This window comes from Notolepis coatsorum, assembly GCF_963971535.1.
Source record: "Notolepis coatsorum genome assembly, chromosome: 20".
Lineage (NCBI taxonomy): Eukaryota > Metazoa > Chordata > Actinopteri > Aulopiformes > Paralepididae > Notolepis > Notolepis coatsorum.
Genome location: NC_140184.1, coordinates 33,394,961 through 33,411,227, shown reverse-complemented (window position 1 = coordinate 33,411,227; position 16,267 = coordinate 33,394,961). Strand labels below are relative to the sequence as shown.

The 16,267-nt window shown below is 42.4% G+C and overlaps 2 protein-coding genes across 3 annotated transcripts in view; one reads left to right on the top strand and one right to left on the bottom strand.

Moving 5' to 3' along the window:
* Positions 1 to 2,409, top strand: part of coro2ba (coronin, actin binding protein, 2Ba) — a 163,724-nt gene extending 161,315 nt beyond the window's left edge. For both annotated transcript variants that reach the window (XM_084337146.1, XM_084337147.1), the window contains exons 11-12: positions 372 to 511; positions 1,831 to 2,409. In XM_084337146.1, coding sequence (XP_084193272.1) covers positions 372 to 511; positions 1,831 to 1,965 — 275 coding nt within the window. In that variant the 3' untranslated portion in view covers positions 1,966 to 2,409. The remainder of the gene's footprint in view (positions 1 to 371; positions 512 to 1,830) is intronic.
* A 4,286-nt stretch (positions 2,410 to 6,695) lies between these two features.
* Positions 6,696 to 11,952, bottom strand: anp32a (acidic (leucine-rich) nuclear phosphoprotein 32 family, member A). Its single transcript, XM_084337744.1, has 7 exons — positions 11,130 to 11,952; positions 9,282 to 9,431; positions 9,017 to 9,139; positions 8,715 to 8,919; positions 8,469 to 8,587; positions 8,321 to 8,375; positions 6,696 to 8,118 (listed from the first exon to the last, which is right to left on the bottom strand). The coding sequence occupies exons 1-7, from the start codon at positions 11,181 to 11,183 to the stop codon at positions 8,036 to 8,038; spliced, it is 789 nt and encodes a 262-aa protein (XP_084193870.1). The 5' UTR covers positions 11,184 to 11,952; the 3' UTR covers positions 6,696 to 8,035.
* Between the last annotated feature and the right edge of the window lie 4,315 nt (positions 11,953 to 16,267).

The following is a 16,267-nucleotide window of genomic DNA, read 5'->3' as shown; positions in this document are numbered from 1 at the left end:
CGATTACCTTTTTAGAAAAAACATTTTTTATAATATATATATATATATATATATATATATATATATATATATATATATATATATATATATATATATATATATATATATATATATATATTTTTTTTTTTTTTTTTTTTTTTTTTTTTTACTAGACTTCACTCAGGTGTATTACTGATACTCTCATTGATACTATGTTTATTTCTGACTGTGTGTGTGTGTGTGTGTGTGTGTGTGTGTGTGTGTGTGTGTGTGTGTGTGTGTGTGTGTGTGTGTGTGTGTGTGTGTGTGTGTGTGTGTGTGTGTGTGTGTGTGTGTGTGTGTGTGTGTGTGTGTGTGTGTGTGTGTGTGTGTGTGTGTGTGTGTGCATACAGACCCAGTGTTGGTGTCCCTGAAGGAGGGCTACCTCCGCCCCAACCAGCTGGTGTTCAAAGCCCCAGCTAAAGAAAAGAAGAGTGTGGCGGTCAACGGTATTGACCTGCTGGAAAATGTACCACCCAGGACAGAGAACGAGGTGTGAGAGAGAATGATGTTGAATGGATAGATAGTTGGAGAGGGGTTTTTGTTTTTGGTTTGGTTTATTTGAAATCTAAAAAAAATAACACATACACATTATAGTCCCTAACTGGCACACAGACACAAGAAAGGAACCACAGTATGGACGGTTAAATCTTGACAACATAAACATTCTAAACAGACCCTGTTGCAATGTTTGCTAATGCAATAACTCACAAGAAATACACTTGGGATCAGACTGTTCCCTAGCAACAGAATCCCAGTGACACCGTCTATAACATAGGGAGGAATGGATACAAGGATAGACAAAAGGAGGGATATATAGATAGATAGATAGATAGATAGATAGATAGATAGATAGATAGATAGATAGATAGATAGATAGACAGACAGACAGACAGACAGACAGACAGACAGACAGACAGACAGACAGACAGACAGACAGACAGACAGACAGACAGACAGACAGACAGACAGACAGACAGACAGACAGAGATATGGATACAAGGATAGACAGACAGACAGACAGACAGACAGACAGACAGACAGACAGACAGACAGACAGACAGACAGACAGACAGACAGACAGACAGACAGACAGACAGACAGACAGACAGACAGATAGATATGGATACAAGGATAGACAGAAGGAGGGATAGATAGATAGATAGATAGATAGATAGATAGATAGATAGATAGATAGATAGATAGATAGATAGATAGATAGAGAGAGAGAGAGAGAGAGAGAGAGAGAGAGAGAGAGAGAGAGAGAGAGAGAGAGAGAGAGAGAGAGAGAGAGAGAGAGAGAGAGAGAGAGAGAGAGAGAGAGAGGGGGGGGGGGATTTCAGGTCTCTATTGTATGATGATTGGATATCCACATTTTCTAAATGAAAGGGATCGTTTGGCTTTGTGGACATTATGTTGTATGAAACATTCCTTTGTCAGCATACATGCACAAGCCAGGGCGTCAAATCTTTGCCCAAACTATCAGAACTGAATGGAATTACTGCAGAATATAATTGTAACGCCTCTAGAAAATGGGGGGTGAGGTGAACGACCACATGGATAGATTAATGGATTCATGAACTGATGGATAAAAAGAAGGTCAATAAATGAATTGGTCGGTGCAGTAAGGTGAAATGTAACTGCTGCTGATCTGGCTATGCTTAGTCCATAAATATTATGTTAAATAAATATTATTTCCTAGTTACATGCTCTGTAAAGTTCCACCACTTACACTGTATGTGTGTGTGCACATGCATATGTGTTTCTATGCATGGCTTGGTGTGTGTGTGTGTGTGTGTCGTATGTATGCAGCTCCTACGGATGTTCTTCCGGCAGCAGGATGAGCTGAGGCGGCTGAAAGAGGAGATGGCCACCAAGGACGTACGCATACGCCAACTGGAGCTGGAGCTCAACAACCTGAAGAACGTCAGCCCCAACAACATCTGACCTCTGACCCCTTTGGACTGGCCAATCAGCTCGCTTTGCCCCAGATTCCTACCTTCATAACGCCTCCCAGCCCTTCCCATATGACATCAACCTCATCCTTGTTGCCCCAGATGGTGTTCATCTGTAATAGCTGATGGATAATGTAATAACTGGTACCATTACTGGAATAATGTAATAATGGTAATGACATTAAGTAATGATCGTAAGATAATGTTGATGGATTGTTACCTTAAATGTTGGTACAGCAATTTGTATCCTGCTGAAATGGGGATTATTTATGCATTTTTTTTTTTTAATTAGTGATATCCATTGATATATTGCGAGGCAACAAATATCTTTAAAAAAATTATAATAATAACAGACAGACCACCTGGGGGCTTGTCTCAGCCTCAGCTGCTATGACACCTCTACTGTCCAAGTGGCAAAGCCTTGCCCCCCCCCCCTCCCCCCTAAAAGAAGATTTGCTACACCAGCACCTTCATCACCCCCACCACACCTCCACCCCCTCCTCTCCCAAAGGCCTCCTTGCCCTGGGCTGAGGAAGAGTTAGAGGGATGTTCTCCTTCCAGTTGTTCTGCCCCCAAAGCCTTAGACCCCACAGCGGACACAGCAAGTGAATCTGTGGCTACATCTCAGTCTCCAGAATAGTCAAGTCAAGTCAAGAGTTTTATTTGTCACGGCAAGTATACAATGAAATGCGGGGAATGGCGGACAGTTAACTTGTTTGGACCTGACGGATGAGCAGAGCTTCAGATTGGTTTTATTTTTTTGCAGACATGGATGACATGCATCACAGAACTACTTTTTTTTATCCTCTTTTCTCTCCTGGAAATGATATTGGCAATATAAAACAGCTGATCTCAAGACTGGCATACAGCGACCCAAATGTAGTCTTAAAAGCAGTTTGTCCAAGCATTGTTGTAGTTTTTAAGCTTTTTTTTCTTTTTTTTTGGTAGGAAAGGGGTATGTTCATTTTATTTATTTGTTACATTTTACCTTTTTAGCTAATAACATGTATATCAGTTCATCTCACTATGTCTTTGTATGAAGTGACAACTGTGCAAATGTTTATGATGTTGACCTTTCCCACCAAAAAGGTTGAAACAAGATTTGGTTGTATATGCTTCTTTGAATGGTATTAGGTTTCTAAGGGCGCGTTCACACCTACTCTGTTTGGTCCACTTTAAGTGGACCATGGTCCCTTTAAGTGGACTATGGTCCTTTTAGATCGATAGTCCGTTTGGACTATCCCTGGACTTTCAGATGTGAACACACCCTTAGACTGCATCAAAATAACACTAAAAGAAGGTATACGTATGTGCTTATGGAAGCCTAACAAGTATAACAAGCTGAATTATTAACCTTCCCTTTCAGTCACTCTAGGTTATACCACTGTTAAATTGTGGTTTTACTTAGATATCTGTTTTTAGTTGAGGTGTAAGGTATAATTCTTGCAGTTCAGGTTGTCTCCTACCTTTTAATTTTTAGACATGGGTCGAATTGCTATTGAAATATTTCCATTATAGTGTTTCCTTTTGTCTGACATTTCAGAGGGCTAAGAGCTGGATTTGTGTGACAATTAATTGACATTTACTGTAGTAACATTTGATAAGTATCAGAAAATATGTAATGTGTGACTTTAATCCAGCTCCAATCACTAGCTGTATTTCCATAATTAATTTCACACTTGATATGGTTGACTGGTTGACAAAAAGAAATGTAATTTATATTTACAACCATAATGGAATTTGTTCCATAAGGCCATGTTTTTTTTTTTCTAATCACAATTTAAGGGAAAGCTTGTGACAAGGGTTCAGGTCAAAAAGTCTGTGCCAGAAAAACTGAAAAGGAACGAAAACTTAAAGCTGCAGTAGGCAACTTCGGAGAAATTAGCACAAGTGAATTGACCTGCCCAGCAAAAATAGAGCAAACTCTGCATCACCTTTCAAGACCATGCGTGCACGACAAAGACTCCCAGAGGCACTAGCACCTTTAAGCTGAATTTAAAACTCACAGCCTCTGATCGGCAGGTGGTGTTGCACAGTGTGTGTATTTTTTTTGACCAGGAATGTGATGGTGGTGTTTTTCCGATGTGCCCCAGGAACACCACTTGGCAGGCCAAAGACATGTGATTGGTTGTAAAGACCGGGCATCAGATGTTTTTGGCCTGCTAAGTGGTCTGTGTGTGTGTGTGTGTTTTCTTTTCAGTTTAAAGCTGCTGGTGCCTCTGGGTGTCTCTGGAAAACAATAGACCTGTCTCAAACCCTGCCCCTTTTCTTGATCCTCCAATCACAGCTGTCGCTTACCTCGGACAAACTTGGTTGTCCGAGGTAAGCGACAGTTGTGATTGGAGGATCAAGAAAAGAGGGCAGGGTTTGAGACAGGTCCATTGTTGCATGTGCATGGGCTTGAAAAGTGATGCAGAGCTCGGCTCTATTTCTGCTGGGCAGGTAAACTCACTCTTGCTCATTTCTCAGAATTTGCCTACTGCAGCATTAATAACTCTTTAACTGTATTGTAGAACCAATGACACATTGCAGATGTTGTAAATGTATAGTACATGCTCCTTGCAGGGATAATGAAAATGCTGCAGCGAAGGTGTTGATTGTCATGTGGCAGAAGACTGGCCACTGATTCTAGGACCGTGAGGTTTGTTTAGATAAGTAAAGAGGTAGGTTAGATTAGGTAGGTCGGAGCTGTACTATGTAAAGAACAACCTCTTTTAGATGGACTTAAAGACAGCCAACTGGCTGGATTTCACCGTTTTCAAGTTAGTAGTTACACCGCGGTCCCATTATTGACGACAAACTTGCTTGTTTCCTTCAGTTTTAGCTAAATTGGAAGTGGTGGAAGAAGTACTCAGTTCCTTTACTTAAGTAAAAGAAATACCCAGATAAAATAGTATACTCTGGTAAAAGTAAATGTCATCTATTAAAAATGTATTTGATATTGAATGTACTTAAGTATCAAAAGTAAAAGTACGTAATATTTGTGTACTCCAGTGCTTCGGAGCGTTCAAACCTCTAAAGATTATGATAAAGCTACAGTGCAGAACTTTTGTCTACAGTACACCATACTGGCAGTGAAAGTAAGTAGTCATCCGCGTTTGTCCTCGCTGTCTTTCCGCCATTTTCACTCCGTCACTACTGTTGTTCTTCTTGTTCTTCTTCTCTTCCGCTCTGGGCTCTGGCAAACTAACCAATCATTGCTGGTTGGCCTAAAACACATCACTACCAGTGTGCCAGCGCGGGAATGTCTACAGACACTACTCTGGTATGTTGGAAAATACAGAGAGTCCCTTGGTAGTGATAGGCTTAATCGGCATTGTGTAAACCTGCTTGGCAAGGGCTTAAATGTAATCATAGTTCATTTATATGTAAAAGTTCCACACTGCTTTAAAGTGGTATGTGGTCCAGTTATGCTGCTCTGATTATGTCCTTTTGAAGTTGGCAGGCTTCAAATTTGAAAGTACATCATCTTCATACATTTTGCCATGTTTTCTATGCTAAATATTTGTCTTCAAGGTAACTGGCTTCATATAGTGGAGTAAAAAGTACAACATTTCCTTTGAAATGTAATGGAGTACAACGTTCCCTAAAATGAAAATACTCAAGTAAAGTACAAGTGCCTCTATACCTATACGTAGTGCTTGAGTAAAAAAATACATAGTTATTGTCCACCACTGGAAATGGGGGCGTGCCTATTAGTTCAAATATAACCCAAAAAAGCATTGCCGATGCTGCACACACGTGACGGTACATCTGCTCTCGGATTGGTGTTCGCTCTTGCAGGAGGGGGGAGAAGGATGAAAAAGTTGAAGACTTGCGACAACATACGGGGATTTCACTCGCTCTTGTCATTCTCCGCTGCTCCTCCCTCTTCTCTGGCAATGAATGAAAACCGGTCGATTTTCGCTATTTGGTCGTCAACAATGGAACCGCTGCGTTCCATTAGAAATGTTTATTAAGTCTCTAATTTAACAGAGGGGGACGAAAACAACATGTGTCTTAGCATATTACAATTATATGTTGAATTGTTACACAGCTTTTCCTGCCATACCTTTAGGACAGTGAAGGGAGTGTGTAATTATGGGATTCCGGAATTGTTTGCCATTGGATTGGTGATAATCTGTTCTTCATGGAGGACAAGTAAAAACCCAACACTGAGATTTATTGTGTGCTCTCTGATTTGAGTGTTCGGCAATAATTAACCAATCATTACTACATAACATACTAAATTAAACCTGCTATGGAGTGATCAGGCTAGTTTCAAGAAGAGAAATGTTGAACTATGTAGATTACATCTTTAGCATTAATCTGTAAAAACCACAACCTATGTATAGAAAACGATTTATTCAAGTGGATGGGAGGGGAACAAAAAATGTGGCTCATGACAGGTATAGATTTAACATACGGAGTGAAAATCATCGACATATATGCCCAATTTTGACCAGTAACTTAAATATTGGTAAGAAAATCCAAATGATTGACCATTTTCCAGATGCTGCCCTGAAAGATCACTTTAAACCATGTTTTTCAAATCACATCTTTGCAAGTTCATTAATATCATCTATTCTTTACACCACCACAAATACATAAATTACCACCGTGTCAGACACAAACATTGTAGAGAAGCGATAATGAATTCTAAATGTTGACCATTTCTCTTTATGAAGAGTATGGATACAAAGTATGTTCAAATTCAAGAAATCTCACACTGCAAACTTTAGATAAAGCAGCATACATATTTAATATCTTATTACAATTCATAGTTTCAACTCAGTTGTGTTAAATGTCTGCCATTATCAAAGTGGGAATACAAAAAAATAGATTTGGTCATTATTTACAAGAACACGTAATTTCCGAACTATCAAAGCTGAGGATATAAGGAGCAGGAGAACCTTTGACAAGGGCAGACATTATTTGCTATGCTTTAAAAAGATGACCTGTGAAGGTCATGCTGTGCATGTCCAGACAGACATAACTTCACACCAGAACAGCAGAGAATATTGGCATACTGGTGACACCACAAACACATAATTTACATAAAAATGAACAATGCAAAAAATAAGCTTAAAACAGGAAGGAGACAGCCATACATGAAAATCCAGTAGTTGACTTAAAATATACTCGGACATGCCCTCTAACGTTTTTTTATTCTTTTTGTTTGTTTTAGATTTTTTGGTAATTCGTCTCAAAATATGCAAGTCATCTTCAGAAATTGGTCATACACAAGTGGTGAGAAAACAATTCTTAAAAAGGTTACATTTGCTAAATATTTGATATTACAAAATCTCTCATAGGTCCACCAGCTGTTTGCAGTGGACAGTTAAGAGTGGAATACAGGAGCCTCAAAACTGTACATAAACCAAATTAACTTAAATCCTTAGAAGACCACTCTACCTGACTGGCCAGTAACACTACCCACTCCTACTGCAATATGAAACAGGGGAAATACATGGGAAACACAGCTTTTAAAACAGGGGACTGGGAAATACAGCTTTAAAACAGGGGACTGGGAAATACAGGTTTAAAACAGTCAGGTCACAGCTAAGCTTAAAAGGGGAACTGCACCCATTTTCAGAATTCATACGCATATTCTTCTGGTCTAAGGCGATCTGAAAATATTAGTTAACATGGATAAAGTTTCCCAAAATTCAAAAACTATAGTACTAAAACTCTAATTTGTGATGTCATCAAGTGTAAAGACTGGAGCTGCTCCATAGATGATGCAATAAGATAGATGGTAAAGATGATACTGAGAGCAGGGGAATGTTCTGATTATACATGTACATTTTCTGTTTCAGAACCAAGAACACTACAATAGAATAAAGCTTATTTGGTATAATTTTTTTTTTTTAATAAAACAAACTATGGGTCCATAAAATCAGTCTCTCGTTCATTGTCAATGGAGCAGCTCCAGATATCACAAGTTTGAGTCTTGATTATCTGGTGTCTGGCTTTAGTAGAGAGTAGCTCATGTTCACACATATTGATTGAACTTTCCTCGGCCTTGGAAATAACATGATGGAATTCTTAATTTGGATGTTGTTCCCCTTTAACAAAGACTCTCAGTCATCATCATCATCCTCCTCTCCTTCTTCATCCAACTCCCTTTTCCTCTTCTCGCCCTGGCCCTGGGCTTGCTCTTCATCTAGAGGAGAGGAACAAGAAGTTGAGGACACAGCCAAGTAATGGGGAAGAACAAGTATTTTCTGAACTGTATTGGAATATTTCTTGAGATGGTTTTCATTACTGGTCTTTGCCACCCGTTTGTTGGGATATTCTTCTATTGCCGTTTCATATTCTTTAGCACTTGGATTTATAAAAAAATAAAGACAAATCATTCTACTTACCCTCATCATCTTCATCATCAACCTCTCCATCGTTCAAGTCGTCCTCCTCTCCTTCCTATAACGTGAAGAGGTTTACAATTTATCAATATTTTCCTCTCAAGATTTTTAGTGATTACAATTTGAAAATACTATTGAATCTAGTCTTCACCTCTGGACTGAGACCGTCCTCTTCCTCTTCTTCATTCTCCTCCTCGTCGTCCTCCTCTCCCTCCTCCTCCTCTTCATCTCCTGGTGCTGCATCTTCATCATAGTCCTCCTCATCTACATCTGGGCAAAAACAAGACACCAGGTGGTCTTCATTAATCACTGCATCAATATACATTTCTATGATTCATAAAACAGTGCATGGGGTACCACATTCATTTCGAAGCAGCCCCACCATCCTAGAACCTACCATCTTCATCTTCCTCTTCCTCCTCCTCATCATCCACGTCGGCGTATACCTCTGCGTCAGAATCCGGTGCCTCTTTGTCCTCCTTGTCGTAGCCGTCCAGGTATGTGAGCTGGGGTAGTAGCTCGAAGGCGTTGTCTCTGTATTCGTTCAGGTTCGTCACCTCACAGTTGAACAAGTCTAGGCTTTTCAGGGTCCCCAATTCTTTCTGCCAAAAAGGAGAAAAGGAGGAAGTTGAGTGGATAATGTGGCATGCTGTGCATACGGGCCGCGATCTGTGATATTCTCAGGGCCAGGCTGCTTACCAGGGGTTCTATTGTGCCGAGGTCTTTGATTTTGTTGCCGCTGAGGTTAAGGTGTGTGAGGTTGGGGCATTTGTTTGCCAGCACTTCCAGCCCTCCTGAGATACGGTTATCACTGAGTTCAAGCTGAGGAGAGATTTTTCAAAATCAATCGATTGATCAACTCAAAAATAATAAATCATCAAAGCCAGGTAACCCCCAAAACACATTTTACACTAAACATCAAGAATGAAACAGTATTTTCAAAGTGTTTTGCGCCACAACCAACCTTTTTCAGTTTATTTAGCTTCGGCAAGTGGGCAACTGTTGTCAGGCCAACGTTGATTGTGCTTAGGAATTCCAGCTCTTCAAACTCATCTGTTAGGCCCTCGATTTTGCCTTCGTTTGAGCGACAGTTGTCTAGCACAAGTTCTTTTACCTGCAACACAAAAGGGTGTAAATGAAGTGGAACATTATGTAATGTGTAAATTTTTTCGACCCAAAAGTACTCAAATTCATCTTTAGGTTAAAGTCAATGCATGTAGTGTAATGTTGTCACGTGCAGTTTACACAGTGCAAGATGACCGGAAACAGAAATAGCCAGCATATTTTACTATATCAAATTATATTCTATAATAATATGTATTCTAATCTATAGTGTATTTTAATTTCCATGATGTTATGTTGCTGTAATATAATCTAAAAAAGTATTCCCGACCATTCACGCGATAATTGACAGCATCACTCTTGTGTAGGTATCGCGATGCAATGGATGTTGTTCTATTGCGAAAATACCACATTTACCCTTTGCACAGCTGCAAATTAAATGCAAGGGTTTGTAATGGTATTGATAGCAATGCGGTTAAACGTTTACTATTATGAATGCGCAAGGTATAACGAAGGTATAATACGACTATACGCGTCAAAACAACTAGGGGTTAGAAGACGCTAGGACAGCCCTACGAGTCGTGCACTGGGTCATCTATGCGAGTAGGAGGGGCAGCGAAAGCCGATTAGAGGCGGCAGGCAAACGTTACATTGTTGCTTTGCAAACTAAACAGTCGCCGATTGGATTGATCCCGTGTTTAGGGTACTTTTGTAAACGGTATGAAAGGTCGTTTATCAATTGTGTCGATTGAAAAGCAATTTACATGAGTATTTCGAATTGTCTTTGTTTCTCAGTAAAATGGCGGCTTGTCCTAGTTCTTGAGAACGGGAGCAGCGCGGCTGGAGGATACAGTGCTTCTCGCTGGAGCTGCTGTACCGCGGGTTGAGACACACGGCGCCTCGTCGAAACAACCGTGGATGTTCACCCAGCGAGCAATACAAAGCATGATGCATGTGGGCTGTTTTTATCACCGTGCCACAATGCTCTCTCGTCACTACTATTTGGGTGCAATCCAAAGTAACGTCACTTTCTTACCAGAGCGCACGGTGCAATTAGTTTTACATATCTATGCAGTATTTGTTTTAGGCACGCATTTAGTGTGTGCCGAAGTTTAGATCCAATACATTTTTTAATCAATTATGAAACTTGAAATGGCAAGGCCTAACGGTGTTACGGTAGGCTACTACTGTTTTGGTGATGATAATTATTTCAACAGACATTTGCCTGTTCATCATTGATCATATCGTGACTTTCAGCAGGCTATATTAACCATTGAAATGCGTACAGTGTAGGCATTGATGATTAAAACCGAGAACGCAAGTCTGATGATACATCTATATATAATATATATATTTTTATATTCATAGATTCGCTGCCAGACGCGCGGAGATAACGGGAGCATTTAACGTTAGTTCGTTGGAACAACAATAATGTTGAAGGAAAGGAAGCTGAAAAGTTACAAATAATGGCTTCTGCTGCTCGCCTTGTTTATACCGCTGGCGAAAAAGCAGTGGTGCATTTGTCAAACTGCACATTCAAAATGGTTAATCCATATAAAGTTGGCTTTACATATCCACAGCGTTCGTCAACTGTAAACACGTTTGCAGTGCGACAATGCAACACCCTGCCTTCCGTCATTGTAAACTTGTAAGAAACTTTGTATCCCCACCAGCAAGACATCACACGAAATATTCTCCATTAGCTCACAGTCCGAAACATGATGATCGACAAGATCCGAATGCAACTTACATCTGATGGAGTGCGGTTTCGCAATTCTAGGTGAATCCTTTTCTTCATGTCCATCTTTGACGAGCTCACCCTCGATATGCTATATACACTTTTAGTAATTACTGCTAATGCTACTATACTGCCTCTTGAACAGACTGCTGTTGTTCATTCAAACTTGATCTTCTCGGTGGGCGGGAATAGCTCTCCGGATCGTCGTCACCGCTGACCAATCGCAGGCGCCACATAAAGAGGGAACGGATTTACACAGACTCGCTCACCAATCAAAACACTTATACAGTTGGGTGGGGTTTCGTTGTCAACGTTTGGTTGTTTGTTAATAATGTTAAGTTTACATCGAATGCACAGAAACCAACGTGAAGCCACACAAACTGCACATTTAGACTCTAACCTCTCCATTAATAATGGGTGTCACTTGAATAAACCGTGTACTGCAGGCGACATGGGCCTTTAAAAAAGAACTGCAATTCAATTATTACGACTGGAATACAACATTGCCTTGTTATATAGCGTATCCACCAATAACTGAAATTCTGTATTTTACTATTTTTTATTATATGAAATGTAGAGCGTCCTAGACTTGGATGTCTTTTTACAGTGAAACACTCTACCCCCAAATCCAAAGAAACACTACACTTGTTCTGATAAGGGGCTTCGCCAAATGAATGATTGATGCCATGGTCATGCGTTTGGAGGAGAACCCACAGACCTGCACCCTCCACTGTTGTTGTGGAAAGTACTTTCAACCACCAACCACTTCCGTCTCCTTTACATTCCTGGCATTACGGAAAGGAAAACAAGGTCACCTGACCGCCTCAGCGCCATCTTGCTTCTCAAGTACAGTAGTCCGAAAATGTAATTGTTTGATGATTAATAAAAACGAACGAAAAATCATTACCTATATCACTGAAGTCAGTTGTTTATGGAACGCCGTCATTTGCTTTAAGAAAAGCTGCGCAGCGCGTTTCGTTTGCGTGACCTGCATGGTGCTTGTGCGCGCTCACTTGTCTGGTGTCTTGAGAGCGCGAGCGCGTTAGGAGAAAATCTCTGTCGCATTTTCTTTGTCATGATTCAGGTAATTTCGACAACAGCCTCTCGCGCTTGACGAGAGTCCTCTCTTCCACTCTCTTGACCAGAATTTCCATAACGTGCCTGCAGGATAGTTTGGAACCATTTTGGGTATTGCTTTTTGACGCACAAGCGAGTGCCATTATATTCCCGCTGGGTGTGTCTCTAGTCTCGCCCCACTATGCTGCCGTGTTCGAGCTGCATCCACTGACAACTGCAGAGTGCGTGCTGCTGGCGCGCGGTCCCGACGGTGCTGCTGCACGTGGCCCGACCTTTCACGCCCGTGCAGGCTCGCGCCAACATGTCCCCTGCTGCCTGCGTCCAATCAAGCAATGATGTACTACAGCATTTTCTCCGGACATAATCGTATATAGAAGAAATTCACTGCATTATTACGGACTTGATCTGTAGTCGTGCGCAATGAAATACGCACACTATTGTACCAACTACCAAATAGTAAATACACGAATGTGATAAACCGGCATTGGACACAAACGAGGCACGACAAAGGTGAATTCTGTCCAATTATGGTCCTGACAGTCCAAAATAGTTACTGCCCCTCTTTTATATGCCAGTACAGGCTATGCATCAGTGACTTCAATATTTATTTTTAGTAATGTTGTAGTCTATTGTACATTAACATATGATCAATGTTATGATGTATACATACAAGTATAACAAACGGTGTATTTGAGTCTATATAGGTTTAGCTCCAGTCAACCCCTTTAGTGAAGACGTTATGCAAATAAATACAACGCCTTTCAGAGGTCGCATAAATAATCACAATCCTACAGACAGAAGCATTTATATACAGGTAAGTATGGAAATAATAAACGCTCTTCCATGGACCATAACTATCTCAGTCACTGCTTGTTCAAGTGACCACTTATGGGAGATTCTGGAGTGGTGCTTGCTTACAGGACTTTCTTGTTCTGGCATGATGTTGTTAACTATACAGGCCACAATTTCAACTATTACATCGCACTATGCTGCTCTAGCCAGGCTCCAATCCAATGGGGTATTTGTGTTTTAGCCTTCAAACACAATGATACATGTCCTTTTCCAAAATAGTAATCTCACAGTATAATCAGATGTGTCTTCATTATCGTTGCTGGCGGAAGGAAACCTCGTAACTCCAGCTCCATTGGATTGGATTGCAGGCTGATGGGGGGATGTAGCACAGTTTCTGCAGTAAGTTTCTCAATAAAGCGATCAGTGAAATTATGGCCTGCACTAGTCAACATCATGCCAGGCAATGTTTAAATAGGGCCTGGGTTAAAATAAAATAAAAACGTCATTTACTCCTGTGCGGGAGCTTAGAGGACTGTATATAATTGTCACCTTAGGGGGTGTGGTAGGATGCCTTAACTCTTAAACTAATTGTACCAAATACACAACTGAGTGAATAACTTAAAATGGAGTCACCTAAACTAGAAAGAGCGAGGAAACTGTTTGAATAATGCCTTTATATAAGCAAAAAAGGGAAAAAAAGATACATACAAATATTGTTATCACGTTACACAATGCCTAATTAAATACTATTACTAAATTTAGATGGGCGCCCAAATAGTTATATTAAAGTGTTCTGGCCAAACGTTGCCGCGGTTACCACTGTGTCAGAGGAACAATTCCCTCTGCAGGATGAGAGAGGTGGAGAGAGTTAATAATCCTGGTGGGGAGGAAGAACCCGGATGGGTTCTGTAACGAGGAGTAGTAGACCGCTGCGTGGTGAGATGAGGGCGGGAAGACGCTGCCCGGTCCGATAGGTGCCACCAGTCTGCTCCTGCAGACCAGATGCTCCGCTGTGGTGGATCCGAGTGTCTCGCTCCGCTCCGTGGTGCTGCACGGCGCACGCCGACAGCTGCTGCAGACACGCTGGTCCCCTCTGTACCACAGGCTACTGCTAGTGGCTACTACATAGGACTAGTTGTGTCCTTTTACAGCGTCCCTTCGACACAGACCCTATCTAAATGTTCTCTGGTCTGTGTTATATATCGACTGATATGTCCAGTATAGAGCAGCTATCAAAGCATGAGCTGAAGCTACTTCAGGTATTAGCACCGAGCTAGCTAGCTTCGGCTAACTGTTAACGATAAATGGGGAATACTATAGTCCGCTGTAATGTGCTAATCCCAGACGTTTACTAAACATCGAATTAGCTGGGTACTAAACTCACTCTCTCTTGGTGGTATAATGTCCGCTTGGTAAGCAACTTTACATCCTTGGTCACCGTCAAACTATAATGTTAACGAGAGCAACGCTGGGTGTACGTTTGTTCTCTAAACAAGTCCGGCCAAGTTCTACGTCAACAACCTCCTAGAGGAAGTGACGCACATACGAGGGAACACTACCACCTCTGGCCCACTAGATGGCAGCACCATCATATAACCTGAGATGCCATAAGTAGGCACTAGGCAGACAGTGTAACTTTATGTGGTAAATAAATAACTTAACTCCCACATATTAAACAGGTTGGTGAACTTAAAGGGGGATTATTTTAGGTCTAATTTTACCTAATTGCAGACCCTTCAGCAATTTGATTTGCGGCACTAATCAGTACTGAGGTCTGCTGAATGTCTAGTAGTCACTCAGGCTGGTCAGAGTCAGAGTACGGGGGTAGTCGGATCAGTCGAGCCACTGGTCTGTGGTATGTTCTTCCTCCGACATCCACGATAGCCGAGCGGACTCTTCCGTCTTGCCCTTTTACCACACTCTTCACCCCTCCGGTGAGCCAGCGGGCTCGGGGGAGTGCCTGATCCACGATCATGACTGGGGTTCCTGGTTCTAGGTTGCCTCTTTCAGTGATCCACTTGCGGCGGCCTTGCAGCGATGGGAGATATTCGGTGGTGAACTTCTTCCAGAATTGGTCGGCTAAAGCCTGACTATACCTCCATTGTCTTCTGCCGATGATCTCGGTGGAGGCGTAGACCGCAAAGGGAAGGGCCGCGTCTCGCCGCCCCATCAAAAGGCTGTTGGGTGTTATGGGGTCGAGATCGGCCGCGTCGCTACTGACGTACCCCAGTGGCTTGGAATTCAGAATGGCTTCAATCTCCACCAGCACGGTGTTGAAGACCTCTGCCTTCGGAACCTGTCCTCTGAGCGAGGCTGCTAGAGCAGCCTTTACTGACTTGACCTCTCTCTCCCACATTCCACCGAAGTGGGGTGCATTTGGAGGGTTGTAGGAGAAGGTGACCTGTTGGGAGGCCAGCTCGTCCCTCAACTCCTCACTCATCTGGTGGTAACTCTTGATGAGTTCAGCTTCTCCTCCCTTGAAGTTCGTCCCGTGATCAGACCATAAGGTATGGGGTCGCCCTCTCCTTCCAGTAAATCAACGGAATGACTGGAGGAAGCTGTCTGTTGTCATTTCAGCCAGCACCTCGAGATGGACGGCTCTCGTGGTGAGGCACTTGAAGATGATTCCCCATCTCTTAGCAGTTGCTCTCCCGATCTCCGCCTTGATGGTGAAGGGCCCGAAGCAGTCCATGCCCGTGTTGTGGAAGGGCGCTTCTTGGAGACGGAGGCGGCAGGATGGGAGGTCAGCCATTCGTGGCATGATGGGTTGGGCTCTGAGCTTCTGGCAGTCTGTGCATGACCGTTGGTAACGCCGCACAGCCTCCCGGCCGCGAAGTATCCAGAACCTTCTCCTGAGCTCCGCGAAGAGCCGCTCCGCTCCAGGGTGATACAATTTGGTGTCATAGTGATGAATCACCAAGTTAGTCACCGGATGCTTCGAGGGGAGTAGCATGGGGTGTTTGCTGTCCTCGGTGAGGCCCTGAGCCCGTCGTAGGCGGCCTCCGACACGTATGAGGTATTTCTCGTCCAGTTCGGGGGCCAGTAGCCTCAGCTTGCTGTCTTTTGGTAGCTCCATCTTCCGTCCCAAGCACGCCATCTCGATCTGGAAGACCTCCCGCTGCACCCTCTGCAGCAACATGATCTCAGCTGCGGCGTAGTCGTCGGCGCTGATGTGTTTAGCACATGCTGATTTCTCTCCGAACTAGGGCTACTGGGTGTACCCAGGACACAGTCATCTAGTCGGGAGGGTAATCTACGCTCCCTAGGAGCACGTGTCTTCC

Coding starts and splice junctions, on each gene's coding strand:
- anp32a (XM_084337744.1), bottom strand. CDS start 11,183: ATGGACATGAAGAAAAGGATTCACCTAGAATTGCGAAACCGCACTCCA. Junction 9,432..11,129: donor GAAACCGCACTCCATCAGAT/GTAAGTTGCATT, acceptor TTTGTGTTGCAG/GTAAAAGAACTTGTGCTAGA. Junction 8,920..9,016: donor TCGGCACAATAGAACCCCTG/GTAAGCAGCCTG, acceptor CCTTTTTGGCAG/AAAGAATTGGGGACCCTGAA.